This window comes from Anopheles stephensi, chromosome 2 (assembly GCF_013141755.1).
Source record: "Anopheles stephensi strain Indian chromosome 2, UCI_ANSTEP_V1.0, whole genome shotgun sequence".
NCBI classification, from domain to species: domain Eukaryota; kingdom Metazoa; phylum Arthropoda; class Insecta; order Diptera; family Culicidae; genus Anopheles; species Anopheles stephensi.
In genome coordinates, this window is record NC_050202.1 from 58,816,733 (window position 1) to 58,831,901 (window position 15,169).

The 15,169-nt window shown below is 45.0% G+C and overlaps 3 protein-coding genes across 12 annotated transcripts in view; 1 reads left to right on the forward strand and 2 right to left on the reverse strand.

The window, feature by feature from the left end:
• The window catches only part of LOC118506405 (MICAL-like protein 1), a 41,940-nt gene extending 36,886 nt beyond the window's left edge, over positions 1-5,054 (forward strand). For all 8 annotated transcript variants that reach the window (XM_036043470.1, XM_036043469.1, XM_036043474.1 and 5 more), the window contains 5 exons: positions 485-3,297; positions 3,586-3,721; positions 3,796-3,867; positions 3,980-4,189; positions 4,291-5,054. In XM_036043470.1, the coding sequence (XP_035899363.1) occupies positions 485-3,297; positions 3,586-3,721; positions 3,796-3,867; positions 3,980-4,189; positions 4,291-4,356 (3,297 nt within the window). In that variant the 3' untranslated portion in view covers positions 4,357-5,054. The remainder of the gene's footprint in view (positions 1-484; positions 3,298-3,585; positions 3,722-3,795; positions 3,868-3,979; positions 4,190-4,290) is intronic.
• A 336-nt stretch (positions 5,055-5,390) lies between these two features.
• Positions 5,391-15,169, reverse strand: part of LOC118506408 (Kv channel-interacting protein 4-like) — a 53,404-nt gene continuing 43,625 nt past the window's right edge. For all 3 annotated transcript variants that reach the window (XM_036043482.1, XM_036043484.1, XM_036043483.1), the window contains 4 exons: positions 10,945-11,018; positions 10,652-10,864; positions 10,333-10,585; positions 5,391-9,748 (listed from right to left, as the gene is read on the reverse strand). In XM_036043482.1, coding sequence (XP_035899375.1) covers positions 10,475-10,585; positions 10,652-10,864; positions 10,945-11,018 — 398 coding nt within the window. In that variant the 3' untranslated portion in view covers positions 5,391-9,748; positions 10,333-10,474. The remainder of the gene's footprint in view (positions 9,749-10,332; positions 10,586-10,651; positions 10,865-10,944; positions 11,019-15,169) is intronic.
• On the reverse strand, positions 8,865-10,443 carry LOC118502428 (basic-leucine zipper transcription factor A-like). The gene is made up of 2 exons (XM_036034656.1): positions 10,416-10,443; positions 8,865-9,748 (listed from the first exon to the last, which is right to left on the reverse strand). Exons 1-2 carry the CDS (start codon positions 10,441-10,443, stop codon positions 8,865-8,867), a joined length of 912 nt encoding a protein of 303 aa, XP_035890549.1.

A 15,169-nucleotide genomic window follows, 5' to 3' on the forward strand; every position in this document is an offset into this window, starting at 1 on the left:
TCACGACTAAACACACCTCTGCGGGACGCGATTAATGCGAAGCCATTAACATAGAAAATCGACGCTTTTCCAATTGAGCCTGAACCTGTGGTGCGGTACGCCTGGTTTAACGCAACCATTAATCAAAAGCCCCAAATTTTCTTCGCTAATGCCTAATATTACTTTCCATTTCCAACTGCTCTGCTTTCAACTTTGTCACGTTTTAGTTTCTAGTCTGTTTTGTTGTTTTGTCCTTTGTTTTTTGTTTGTTCGTCGATTGAATCGGTTAAATCACGTGTTGCGTCTTAAATGTTGTCGATTCGTCTTATATCTTCATTTCTGAAGCGTTGCATTTCTAACTTACAATTTTTTAAAGTTAAAAATTAGACTTCCTGTTGACAATACAGTTTAACATTTGCCAGTTTTGATAACTCTCCAATGCTTTAGATGTGCAAAACTGACCAGCAGCTATATTAATGCCACGCTTTCCACCACTAATCCACAGATAATGGCAAACAAACCGGCGTTTGTGGGCGTGCCCAAGCGTGCTTCCTGCAACCGCTGTAGTAATCCCATCTTTCTGGCAGAACGCATCAGCTTCGGCGAAAAGAGCTACCATCGGTCGTGTCTGAAGTGTGCCCGGTGCGGAACACAGCTGACGGTGGGCAGCTTTTACGAAACGGAAGTGGACGGTGAATATTGCTGTGAAACCTGCCCGGACGAAGAGATACAGCTGGAGAAACAGCGGCGCGAATCATCGCCCTCGTCCGAGGGTAGCGACGGCCGGCCGGCAATTATCGCCGGCACACAACCGGTGACAACCGTACCGACGCTGCCGAAGACCGTACGCAGCAGCAAACTGCTTGATCGGATTTCATTTTTCGAATCGGCGCCGCTGAGCGATGAGGAGAAAACGTCCAATTTGGAACGCAAGACAAGGATGAGCAATTTCCTGAAGGAAACGCTCAAAGATGTGGAGCAGGTACAGGATGAGCCACCCGATTTGCCAGCCACCGGACCACCGGTTTCGTTGACAAGCGAGTTAGATGGAAAAGAGATGCGCGATTCGGCCGATTCGGATGATGTGGAGGATGAGTTCGAGAAGTTGGTAGAAGGGCTGGATGAAGAAGATTTAGACAGTGAAACTAACAGCGCTGGTGTGGACAGTATGCCTGAACATGGTGGGGAAAAGCTTGGCTTGCCAACTGAACTGCCAGTTCTTGTGCAAAAAACCGAGCAGAATGATGCCGTACTTCCCAATGATGTTGAAGCAACGGAGGTAAAGGTAGAAAAGCCTTTGGCAATGAAGTCATCGATGGAAAAAGTGGATTCTTTTAACGATGTTGAAGAAACTGAAGCTCAACCCGTACCACAAGAATTGGAAGCGGTGAAGCAATCAAGCGACTCAGACGAAACTCCGATCGAGGTCAGCAATGCTGTCAAGGAATTAAATGTCGTTGAGCAGAAGGTACCGGAAACTGTTGAATCCAGTGATGTGAAGTCCGAAGATCGGCACGATGTTATCGATGACAAGCAAGCTGAACTCAAGTCACCACCACCATCAAACGAGATCTCAAAGGATGATGCTACTGTGGAGGAAATTTCTATCGAGGACGTTAAAGTGATCGTCGACTCTGTGACACCTGAGTCATCCGTTACGGTATCGGAACCTCCTACACAAGGATCAGATGTGCCTGAAGAAAACGAATGTACTGAATTGAAACTACCTTCCTCCGAAGTCACGGAACCGGAGGAAAGTACCAGGGATACATGTACGGTGCCTAGTGAAGTTGTGGAAAAACCGATTGATGATACAAAAGTGCCTGTCAGCGAAGAAAGCAAAATACCATCCGAGAGTCCTGAGGTAGCAAGCAAAGGTGTAGAGCACGTGCCGGCTGAAACGAAGCCGGATGAAGAACAGTATCCTTCTGATTTGAATCCATTTGGAGACGATGAGGATGGCGAGGGTGATGAAAAAATAGTGGAGTTACGGAAAGTTCCGGCCGGTGGCAAGCCTGTACCGACTATGCGGCGCGTAAGCACAAATCCGTTCGGTAGCGACGATGAGGAGGACGATGGTCAGCAGCAGTCGCCCTCATCGAAACCACCGAGACCACCACCGCCGAAGGTGAAGTCGGTCGTTGCAGCACCATCGTCCCGACCCGTCCCGGCGAATCCGTTCGATGAAGACGATGACGATGGACCGACGGACGAACCGGAAATTGTGTCAGTAGCGAAACCTTCGCCCCGTCGAACACCGGTACCGACGCCTAGAAAAGCGCATGCCTACAACGATTCCATCAGCTCGTTGGACAACTCCCTAATGTCGAGCAGCCGGTTGAGCAGTTCGAATGTGTCGCTAGCGTCCAGCATGGAGAGTGGACCCTCTTCGATGATCGTTCCGACGCGACGCAAGAAAGGAAAGGCTCCGGAAGTGCCCACGGCAGCGGTAGGAGCATCGACGCCAACCGTTTCCCAGCAACAGCAAGCGACACCGGCCAGCGTTGACAAAACATCGATAGAAAACCTGTCTATTGGTAGTGGAAGTGGTACGCTCACAACACCACGCAAGAAACGGCTTGCTCCAGCACCGCCACCAGTCCCGAGCAGCACTTCCACTCCGAAGCAATCATCACTGCAGCCGGAGAGCAGCAGCCTAACGAGAGCGCCAAGCCAACGGTTACTTTCTGTCGATGCGAGCCTCCTGAGCAACAGCGATCGTGAACCGTTCGAAACGATGAGCCGCGGTAATAGTAACGAATCCGTCGTCTATCGCAGAACCATCGTCCCGCTCGTGTTGGATGACGATGGGCCAGACTCGCCGGTACACGATGGCAGTATCAGTGGGCGACAGTGGGAAAAAATGAAAGACAACAAGGAGGCACAGAACCGGAACCGCCAATCGCAGAGTTCACCCACTAGCGAGGGGCATAATAGTTTCAGCAGCCCTGGCGCGGGTTTCTCCATTCTGGCGAACAAATCGTCCCAGGGCAAATGGAAACGACGCAAGGGTCCGGCACCAGCTCTGCCCATAATTGCTGCCCCGCTACCGGAACGGAAGCCTATCAAGATGTTGCCACTGAAGGAAATCCACCAGGAGCTGCAGATTATCGAAACACAGCAGCAGGGCCTCGAGAAGCAGGGTATTGTGCTGGAAAAGATGATACGGGAACGGTGCGAAGGGTTTGAGGCGGACATCGATCTCGACATAAGGTTGCAGGCGAACTCGAAGGAGGTTGAAGATTTGATCATGCAACTGTTCGAGCTGGTGAATGAAAAGAATGAATTGTTTCGACGGCAAGCGGAGCTAATGTACTTGTAAGTAAATTGGTGGCTTTAGAGTAGTGATGGGTCATACGACTATACGAGTTCGACCCATGGGTTCAACGAGTTTGGGCCGACCCGTAGGGTTGGAATAGACCGAACTCGCTGCACTCACGAGTCGCCCCAACCTCGTTGGAGCTAGGAATAAGACCCAAACGATTCCGGGTCTTTTACGGATGGCTCCGACCCGGTAGGTTCGAGTCGACCCGCCCATCACTACTTTGGAGAGATATTATAAGCCTGTTTTGTTAACTTTTTTCTCTATTAAATTGAAACTTGCAGACGTCGCATGCATAGGCTGGAGCAAGAGCAAGCAGATTTGGAGTACGAAATCCGACTGCTGATGGCACAACCGGAACGGAACAAAACGGACTCGGATAAGGAAAAGGAGGAAGCACTAATCGCTCGATTGGTCGAGGTAAGAGACAGCAAAGCCTTACCAGCATTAAGAGAAAGTGATAACTAACTCGCTTTCATTTTGAACCTTTGTAGATTGTCCAGCAGCGAAATGAGGTTGTCGAGCGGCTGGAGATGGATCGTATACGCGAGGCGGAAGAAGATTTGGTATGGGATACTACCAAGAAACCAGAGAATGTTTGATTAGTTCACAATTAATTCCTGCTAATGATGGAATCCCTTCTCTCTCTCTCTCTCTCTCTCTCTCCATATCTTACAGTCAATTAAACAAAGCATCGAGGAACGGGCGGCAAGCCAACAGTCGAAGCATGGAAGTAGCAAGAAAGATTCATCCCAGGCCAGCTCCACGACGCTTCCACTGACCGACGCCGAAAAGCGTGATTCTTCCACAAAGCTCTCGAAAAAGGAGAAAAAGAAACTTAAGGAAGCCAAGAAGCTGGTAAAATCGAAAAAGATTGACTCAGAAAAGGTAAGCCCCACTCCTACACTAATGATGGGGATTTTATTCAGTGTGCCCGGTTGCTCGGTAATTATGGTTATCGTTTCTCTTGCCACCACCACCATCGCTAGGATGCGGACGAAACGGAAAGCAGTGCGGTGAAGGAGAAGAAAAAGAAGCGAAAGTTTCTTTTCTAAACGCCTTACACTAGATGCTGGTGGACGGGGAGTGCACACGTGTAGCTGCTAGACGTACGCCTGTCAAAGGCTTAATGCCATATGCTACCCCGTTAAAGTCGCGGCCCGTTCGAGATGGCGGTTTGCATACACATTCCTCCGGTGCCGATACGAGGTACAGTTCCGTCCAACCGTTGACGCTACGTTACAGCTATTTCAGTCCTGCTGCTCATTCAGTCCGCACCAGGCGTCTGTCCATCAGCGACACTGTGAGTGGTTAGTTAGAGGTGCACAGGTACGAACGTTAGATTCAAAACACAGTTAAAATTGTTCCAAAACCAGAAGCGGATGTTCGATCGGGTTACACGTTATCTACCACACGTTTGCTTGCTACATGACCTGTAGATATTTCAATCATCGCATTTAATATACCGTCGATCGGATCGTAGCCACTGGTCCGGCGCTTTGAGTCGGGGCCCCATTTTTGTCCATTTCATTTGCGCACATCTAGGTTTTAAAAACGCAACACATTTGCTGATAATATTACTCAAATCTTACGTTCTACATTTACACAAAAGATACACAAGTATAATCCGAAGAGTGTCCTTGCTTGTGCAAGTTATGTGCATAGTGATAGATGGTACGAACTATATTTGCCCTAATAGTGTTAAGAAATAAAATATTGATTGAGCTTACTCTGTTGGAGCTACAGATACAGATGCAGAACAAAAAATGGATTTGTGTTTCCAATCGATGACCACCCAATAATAATGGCCAATAATGATGGGGAAATCGGCTTCAGGAAAAAGTGGAGCCGGCTTCGCTCCGACGGTTTCGCTCCGACGGCTTCGGAGCCGACTCCACTCCAACGCTCCGCTCCAACTGTTCCGAATCACTCCAACGCAAGTCGAGTTAAATGCTGTACATGGGAAAAAATCGACTGAAGTCGGAGCCGGCTCCGGAGCGGTAGAGTCTGGCCACCGCATAGCGAAGATTAACTCGGAAACGGTCATCAAATTCCCTATTTTCTGTTCCCTAAGCATTAAAACGCACAATAATTTCTAACAAATATACACATCAGGATTTATTGAGAACGGTACGAACGGTCAGTAGGATTTTGCGTGTGAGTTGTGTTTCACGCTTGTGTCGATACAGTCCATACAATCATTATCGTTAGTTTTAACGGCTTTCAAGGAGCTAGGAACAAACCTCAAATCGCTCTCGCTATCTCTGTCTCTCTGTCCTACTGTAATAGTACTGCAATACCTGTCCTGTGTCCCTTTTGTTTAATTCCTGTTTGCTATCACGGTTCTTTTTTTTGTTGTTGGGAAATTCCGTAAAGTACATCGAGAGTAATCTAATATATTCACTCTACTACATGTCAGCTCAGGGAAACAGATCCACAAAAGGAAACACAACACTTTGTCACAACTCATCAAAAGCGTTCTTCTTGCTGCAGGAATAATCTAATGGCGTTATTATTGAAAACATTTTGAAAACCCTGCTTTCGGCTGTCACCTTAATGTCTTGTTCTAGCAAAAAATCTTAAACCATAACCTACGATCTACTAATAGAAAGTAATAACGCATTTTGGTATTTTTTTACAAATATTGAAGCTTGACGAGAAATTTAACAAAAACTGTAGAACATAACAGCACATCACCAAATGTTAACAAAAGCTCATATTCTCTTGGTTTTTGATTATGTATTTTCAACTGTAACATTCGTTCTTTTTACGTTTCGATAGCTACATCCATTTAAGGAAACTGTCCCGGTTTACACCTGGCCCATACTCCCCGGTACGGTGCAACATTCTTACAAATTATACATCTAGATCAACAATTAGACACTATTTGATATCGTTGCTTGGTTTTGCTAACGAGGGCTTTAAACCCACCGTCCGATAAGCTTCGTTTCTTCTGATTTTTTGAGTTTTTTTCTCCTCACGTAGAATACAGGGTTTTTCAGGTGATAATGTACATGCATCGGTTTTTTTTTGTAAAGTGTTTACATGAAATGGTAAATGAAGATAGGTGACATTGGATGGGCAGCAGATGATAGGGGAACCCATTATCCTTTATTGTTAAATTACCAGATGATATTGTAATCGACACTGATACACGCGGGCTTTATACCTGTAAGTTACGTACTCATCTGGTACATATATCATCATATATACATATATCATCTGGTAACTTCAAAATAAAAGGTAATTGATTCACCTGTCATCCCCTAAAGCCGTCCCCCTGCTCCAACTAGCTTTGTTTATCATTTCATGTAAAGAGCTTACAAAATAATCGCTGCTTTTACATTATCAACTGTAAAAACCTGCAATTTAGAGATATATGTACGTTACGTGTATTACCATCACGCATGCGAATATAAATGGTTCATCTTGTTTGCGTCCGATAAGATTTATGCTCCTGTTTTTGTCTCTAACGATTAACACGATTCGAATAGATACGGTAACACTTAGGTAGTAGAACTCGGGGGGGAGGCGGGATTTCGGTCCTTCGCGGGCTGACTAGCATTTTAGCACTATGTGACACACACGTACACGTTGTTGTAAGATAAATACGACTCTCTAGTTATTGTATTCAACATTATTAGGGGCTTCTTGCTTGCTTTTGCTCTCAACGATGAAGTATAACTATTTCTGTGTGTGTGTGTTTTTTTCTGTTGCTTTGCTTTTAAGGTTACGAGACACTTACGGTAACAATAAACACGGATTTTAAACGGGAATACATTATACATCGTTAACGACGCGACTCCACTAGTGACCTCTTCTTGTGGTGTGCCTTAACTGATTCGTGTGAGTGAGGATGTGCTTCTGTTTCGGTGTTTACAACACTGACAATAACTGGGCCAAAATTAATTCAAAATTGCTTCAAAATTGCTTATGATACACTATATTCTATATTAATTTTTGCAACGTGGTTTACCATAACGCGCTTTGCGACATTGGGACAATGGAAGGACGCGTTTGCATTTTATCATGATGCATCGGATGATTTTATCGTAATTAAGTGTGTTTTGATTCAGTGTTTTCCGTGACGATTGGGTGAGGAAAATATGATCGGCTCCCTCTGTGGGCAAACGTAAGGAAAAGTCTCTGTTTAACGGACACATCAACATTTACTATAAGAATTGTTCCACTTCTCTTCTCCTTCTACAAACTATTATTCATCTTGGATTATTGTGTTTGCTTTTCTTCCAGTTTTTTACTGATTAGTTTGTATGCTTGCTTGCAATTTCATAACAGTGTTTCCATTAACTAGTAAGCAGTATGGTAGTTTCTTCATTTGAATTATTTGATTTGATTGAGTCCCTCGAGGATGATGGCTTTAGGTGATTTTGTTTTGTTTTCTGTTATTTATGTAATGAAATCTTTCTTTTCTGCCCTGTTTTGGGTGTGCTTAACAGGGGTTGTTCAGTTGATAGTGTAAAAGCATTAATCTTTTTTGTAAGCTCTTTACACGAATGACACGATGACAGGGGAATCTATTTCCTTTCAGTGTGATGTTACCAGATGATATTGTAATCTCACATTCCGCGTTTATACCTGTGTTTTGATTACAATATCATCTGGATTATTACACAAAAGTATCGATGCATTTACATTATCAACTGAAAAACCCTGTAAACACGCTTAACTCCCTGTGACCAGTATTATGGCAGCTTAGCGCCTGATCGTTTGTAAATTTATTGTTTTGTATTTTACCTCCTTTTCATTACTATTGCCTTCTAACATCTAATGCGCACTTGACACCAGTGGGTCGATTTTAGTTAGAACCCCTTTTAGAACCGTATGTGTGGGGGTTTAAGGTTTTTCTAGAGACATCCGAGTTCGGTTACTAATGGCTGTGTGGCTCCGTTACCTAGATCGTTAACCGAAAAACCGAACGAAACACGTCTGGTCTACTGGCTGATCGTTTGCGACTTCAAGACTTGACCGATGCACCTGGTGCTGCTAGATTCGCTTTATCGTAACAGATCGAGTTTAACCTACACTTAGGAGTGAAAATTAGGAAGGCACATAAGTGGACTTGTGGGAACTTTAACACCATTTTCGTTTTGCAACTAGCACTCGTCATCGCTTCCATCGGGCTCGGCAAACGCCCTTTATCGCCTTGTGTGGTTTAGAATATTTTTGTTACCCATTTTCTTTCCCGTTCACAAATCTTTTGCTCACAATTGTCTCAGGAACTAACCGATTCAGGAAAATTGGAAGAAAAGTTGTGAACTAACACGATATAAATGTTCTATACAAAGAAACAATAAGGGAAGAAGGAAGTTGCTTTACAAATTGTACGTTATAGGCTAAGACAGGGTTACTCCGTACCCTAGAAGACTTCCGAATCTCTTAATCGTTTCGAGCAATTTGGGAAGCGTGTTTCGAATTTTTGTTCCAAATTTTCGCTCGTCTTACGTTTTTTTCTGTATACACCTTTGCTAAGACATGCTCTAGGTAGAGTACGATCAGAGGGTACACAACTAACGGAGGCGATACGGGTGGGTATGGGAAGCGCTCAATACGTTAGGCCCTGCTTGGTGACCGTATACCAGGCCTTTACCTTGACCAGTGTCGGTGTAGGAACGTCGGGCGGTGGGGCTACTCGCAGCGGGTGTGACGTGTCCACCGGAACCGGGCAGCAGTTCATCAGCTCGTTCGGTCGGGTAACGCCACAACAGGAACCGGCCGGTGACATTGGAGATGAAATCGTAGCAATACGACCCGACGACGGCTGCAGATGGTGATGATGATGGTGATGATGGTGATGGTAATGGTGCGAAGATGAGGTTGACGAGGACGCGGACAGTTGCCCCAGGAACGTTCCATTGCACGGGGGCAATGCGAGCGATAGTGTCTGAGGTGGTGGAACCTTTGACGATGGTAGTGATGGTGGTGGTGGAGGAGCAAAGCAAGACCCTTGACCGAGACGGAGCGTGGACAGGTGGAGTGGCTGCAATGGTTGCTGTTGCTGCTGCTGCTGCTGCTGCTGCGAGTGGTACGTATCCTGCAGCGGAATGTGATAGTGCTTGAGCAGCGGCTGGGCGCTCGTTGGCTGCTGTTGAGCTGTTGAACAGGGCTGATGAAGGTGACTCGCCGGGTGATGACTGTGCTGATGATGGTGGTGGAAGTGATTCGGATGCCGCCCGGTTACGTTCGTCTTCGTGGCTCGCCCATTCACCAGTATCGATTGTTTGCTCGCCCGGGACGTCCGGTGTCCTTTTGACGAGTTGCCGATGTTGCTGCTCGTGGTGGTGCCTTGATGCTGCGATGCTGCACCCGATGTCGGTGGTGTTTGCGTGGTTTTTGCGCTTCCGGTTGTAGCTGCCGGCTCTTCCGTTCCTTTCGCCGTGCTGCCTGCGGTTGTCGTTGTCGGTCCGTTCGATGTGTCGGATTTCAGTACTGCGCGAGAGAAGCAGAGCAGATGATGATCAGCGAGTGAGGATTCCGGTTGGGTGCGAGCGGTGGCAAAAACTGCAGCACACGCTTTCAGTGATATTTAAATCCCAAACGGTTCTCAACGGTTGGGTGAGATGGTGTGGAGTTTCGCTTTTTAATGGTTTAGGAGGATGAGCGGGAGGGTAGTAATTTGCATGCGATGCTTTTTTTCTTTAAAGCTGAGACTTTCTTTTCAAGTGGGCTGGACGATTTGAATTGTTATTTAAATCTTACTCCTTAAATGTGAAACTATTTTGAAACTGAGCAAATGATGGGAAAAGCAAGCATAAAGGGGATTCTACTGGATAGTGGATTGCATTTAAAATGATCAAAAAATGCTGTACGAATTAAAACATACTTTCCAGCGATTATTATTTACATGAAAGCTCCGTCCGAACTAATTTTATTTATTAAAATAAACTCTAGCACATTAAAGGTAATCAACAATAAGATATTGCTCCTCCAACAACACACCATCCACAACAACCTTCAGTTAACAGGGTAGAAACCCTGTGTGCCCTCCTGCACCGATCGCTCACCATACTTACTTGCCGTTTGCAAACTACTCTCGTTCGAGTTTTCGTTGCTGTCGTCAGCTTTCTGGTCCGCGTCGGACGATTCGTCCTCGTACCCACCGTTGCTTCCCCGCTCGAGCACATAGTCCGGTAGCGTGTGAAGCTTTTCCAGCGGTCATATGGTCGAGTCGAACACGCCCATCGAGCTGGAGATGAGCTGATCCTTCCGGCAGCAGTCGAGAAACTCTTCGATCGTGATCACACCGTCTCGATTGGTGTCCATCTTCTGTGGTTGAGGGGGAGGGAAGTTGTGTGGGATATTCACGACTCGACACTCGCCTCGAAGCCTTACCTGGAAAATTGTGTCCACCTTGTTCTTAATGTTCACCTCATCGGTACCACCATCGTCCCGGGCACCCATCAGCTCGTAGATGGCCGTCACGATGTCGGTCATTTCTTCGCGCGTTATCTTGCCATCATGGTTAATGTCGTACAGCGAGAAGGTCCAGCACAGCTTCTCCTCGAGCGTGCCCCGCGACAGTATCGACAGTCCCTGGACAAAGTTCTAATGAAAAAGCATGTTAATTAGTATGGCCGGGAGCGGGATGTATCTGTTTCGAAGCATGTGCAAAAGAGTTACATTACCTCAAAGCTCAGAATGCCTGTATGCTCCTTGTCTAAGGTGTTGAACACGTAGTGTGCATATAAACCTGTATTGGCTGGGGCGGAAAAATGGTGCACAATTAATATTAAAACAATTTACTTTAATATTAGAGAACGAATTTATCGCAAAAATTCAAAGGAATATTATGGACATAAAGCCATCACTTGCTCTTGAGCAACGAACCAGCAACCCAAATCATTCTTCCTATCATCCAACTGGAATTTTTATATTTTACATCTCCATTGCAAAAAATTCCACTTGTTTTTTTGAAATTGCTTTAACCCTACTTTCAAACATAAAACCAACCGCTGCTGGGCAGGAGAACTTTACGGTGGTTTGCATTTCGATGTTTATGCCATGAACTTTATCCGTTTGATCGTAGTTGATGATGGCGGTCGATGCATTTCCGATGCAAATGCTTTTCATCCGCCACCAACCAAAAACAGTGATCGAAACGAATGTTTAATGGATTACTACAGTTGAACTGATTTTAAAACACCATTCGAATGAAAAAAACCCCCTTCATGGATACAAACGGACACACTTATCGCTTGAAGCCAGTAACATTTGCTTGTCCGTATTAAACATTTTAAAATCATCATCATCATCATCATCCTCTTGGGTTGACTTGCTCGCTCGCTTACAATAAACATTTTTCGCTTGGAAATCCCTTTCTTTGCTTCTCCAGCGCTGATTGGCGAAGATCCAGCATTCGTTCGTTTATTATTTACTTTCACCAGCTGCAATTTGGATGCTGCATTTCCGCAATTTGCGCTCGCTTCCTGCGTCATTCCACCGCATGCTTTCTCTGCTGGTGTGACACTGTTAAGCCAAAGGATATCCGAACTCATTTCCTTCCAAGAAGCGCGCGTGAGAGAGAGCACGAAAAAACCCACTCAATCCTCACACACACACACACACACACACAGCCGAATGCCGTTTTGCTAAGTTTTTCTCTTAGAATGTTGTTGTCTGGTGTGTCTGGTGTGGGAAGTAATTTCGCAGCGCTACGGATTTTTCTGTTTTGGTTTTTCCTCCATCAGTTGGAAAAGTAGAAAATCGGAAGATGGAACGCGGGGACACATCAAATCGTTACACCCTTCCCCGTTCCCCGCTTTTGCCCCTCGGCTTTGAAGTTTAAATTGATATTTCATGTAGCGCTGGGCATGATGGGGTCATTCAGTTTCAAGGACCTACCACAGGACCTCATCAATCACCGGAATGGGGGACTTTGGTAGCAACCAGTACGGATCAGTAGTTTCACCACTATCCCTGTGCGATCGATAGTCGTTTGTCGTTTGCTTTTGTATTGATTGTAACACTTTTTGTTTGCTTGCTTTCTCTAACGGAGTCATTTAGTACTTTAGTCTTTAAACAAGTTGGAGCATTCTTTAAATGTGATGTTGGGAAAAACATGATTGTGCATCGCTCCGGTAACAGGGTAACCGTTCGCCCTCCGGAGACAACTCTCGCTCACTACAGGCACAAACAAATTGGAGTTAGGGTTTTTACACAACTTTTCCCCCCCGACAACATGATACAAAGCTTGCTTGCCGGGCCTTTTTATTTGCTTACCTCGGTCGCGAAAAAAGTTTACCGAAAATGAAGCAAAACGCGCCCTGAAGAAGTTAGTTGAGGTTGAAAGCAAAACAGAAGCGCAACTTGCGCCAAAGTACTATATCTGTCACTGCTTAACTTGGTGGCTGTGGTGCCCCCCCCCTCAGACAAATGTGCTGTTCATGTTTTCTTAACTGACTCGTTCGATCGGTGCTTCGCTTTGCACCCGAAAAAACGCGGCGAAATAACGAGGTACAGCTTGAGAAGGTTTTGGGGCGACATTGGCACACCCAGCGAAGAAGGGTTTGCCAGCTAGAGCCTAGCTTGTGCAGGCATTATGTTTCGGTGCACTTGAAATGTTGTTGATTTTCATGTAAATTGACTATTTCATTGCGAATCACCCGGCCGGCGACATACAGAAGCGCTGTCGTTTGGTCGGGGGCGCCCCATGCAGTCGTTTTCGAGTTTGCGGATGGTTTGACGATGATGATGATGATGATGATTGTAATACAGTGCAGAAACACAGTACTTGCCTTGCATTAGCATCCAGCAGCAAACGTTGCTGTTTTGTTTGGAGAGATGAATTTAAATTTAAAATTTGCCTACGAGGGGTATTTTTTAAGTAAGGATAATGGGGTTTACATTTACCATAGACTTCAATCCTTACGAAAGGATATTACATCTTATCTTCCTTCGAGTCTTAAGTAACCCGTCATGCTACTAAAAATTCGTAGCGCTACTGTCAACTGCTATTGCAATTGTAAAATGGAATTTTGCTTTATCTGTTTTGCCATTACAACCTCAAGAGGTATTGTCCTACCATTTCTGCCATTTGATGCCATTTGATCCCCGGTTTTGTTGTGTGAAGACTTGTCACACACCTGAATCTGTCGTTCCTGGTTTGCTGTCCTTGGGAGATTCAGGATTCGGAAGATTCGAAGATCTATTCTCAGGAAATATTCGAATCGGATTGGATCCTAAATGATGGATTCGATAAGGATCCGAAGGAAGGATTCGAATTCTATATTGATCCGAATCCTATCCGAATCCGATTCGAATCGTATCAGACTCTGATTCGAATCCGATGTGAATCTTCCTCGAATCTGACTATATATACGGATTCCTATCCGATATCCTCAACTAACTGAACGCCAAGCGAGCAAGACAAGTTTGACTAAACCAGCGCGATTATCACAAGTCCCTTCCCGATCACGATTAGTGAAAATTCTACATTCGATATGATTAGGATTTAATTAGGTTTTGTTTGGGATTTGATAGGGATTGGATAATTGGGTCTGGGTGTAATAATCGCGTTGATTGCTTTCAAAATTCATGGTGGAGTTTTGGTTCAGGTTGAGTTGGTCAGCGAAGTGGTGAACGAAAATTAAAGGATCATGAAAAATAATAAGCATGACTGAATGGATTTTGATGCATTAGGCTTTGTTTACCCCTCCCCCATCTCGACTCCTTCTCAGCTCTCGCTCTTCAAAAAATACTGTCATAACGGGAGAGATTCAGCTTCAGATTCTTCGGAGATTCGGCTCGCTATTGGGATGGAATTCCCACTGGGATTCATTTTTCCCATGTTTAGTGAAGACTGGCACGGATATCGCCTCGACCACCGGTATGCCTCCGTGAACCATAAAAAAAAAATCCAAAATACTACCCCCATCCAATGTTCCATAGTCGTGTTGCAAATCTCTGTAGCTAACTGTATGCAAGATTACATTATATGATTGCACAAATCCATAGTACATTTGCAATACTTCTCTACTCATTTGAAACATTTCCCTGAGTGATTCTACTACTACAATATATGGATCAAAGCCCTACAGTCGGAAATGCCTTACTAAAGAGAGCATAATCTACAATATCCTTATTTTTATTCATGAAGAATGGCCTGGCCGTATTGCTACAATATCCTTTACCTTTACCTAAATTGTGAGCATTCAATTTGTTCTACACGCTACGAACCATCAACCCGAAACAATAAATCTAGAAATAACTCCATCTTTCGACACTCTTAAATATGAAGTATGTTGAATTTTTTTTACTAAACCACCAAAAAACTGGTTGTTGTACTTCACAAATTATTCTTCTGTGCACTTTTTTTCTGCAACCGACTGTAGCGAACACCCCCCAAAAAACAAATGTCCCACAACGAGTTTTTGCGCTTGCCTTAACGGGGCGTGCTGCAGCCGTGACCCCTACTTGACGCTCGATGACTTTCCGGGGCTTCACTGCACATGGGCCCGCAGCACATAGAACTCATTTGTTTGACTCTTGAGCGGGCGGTTGTTTTGCTTCGCCTTTGCTTTACTTATTGTTGCAATATGGCTACGGACACATACGGTGACGACCGTTTCGAGTCACTTTCGAAAAGAATCTTTTCATTTTGTCCACCAGGAAGTGAGCTGTACTTTTCCACGTGTAGTATGCAGTAGAAAAGAAACGTGGATACAATTCTCTCTTCAAATCGTGATAAGTGTAGCGTCAGCAGGTTGAAAGTTTTCCGACTCCGAAACCGTTCCTGACCAGCCACACGAGCAAAAGGAAAAGCGGTTGAAAAAATCGTTTTACTGCAATCGCACGACAACCGCAATAAGATTTCATTTCGGCAAGTATCATCATCCTAGCTCGGCCGTAGGA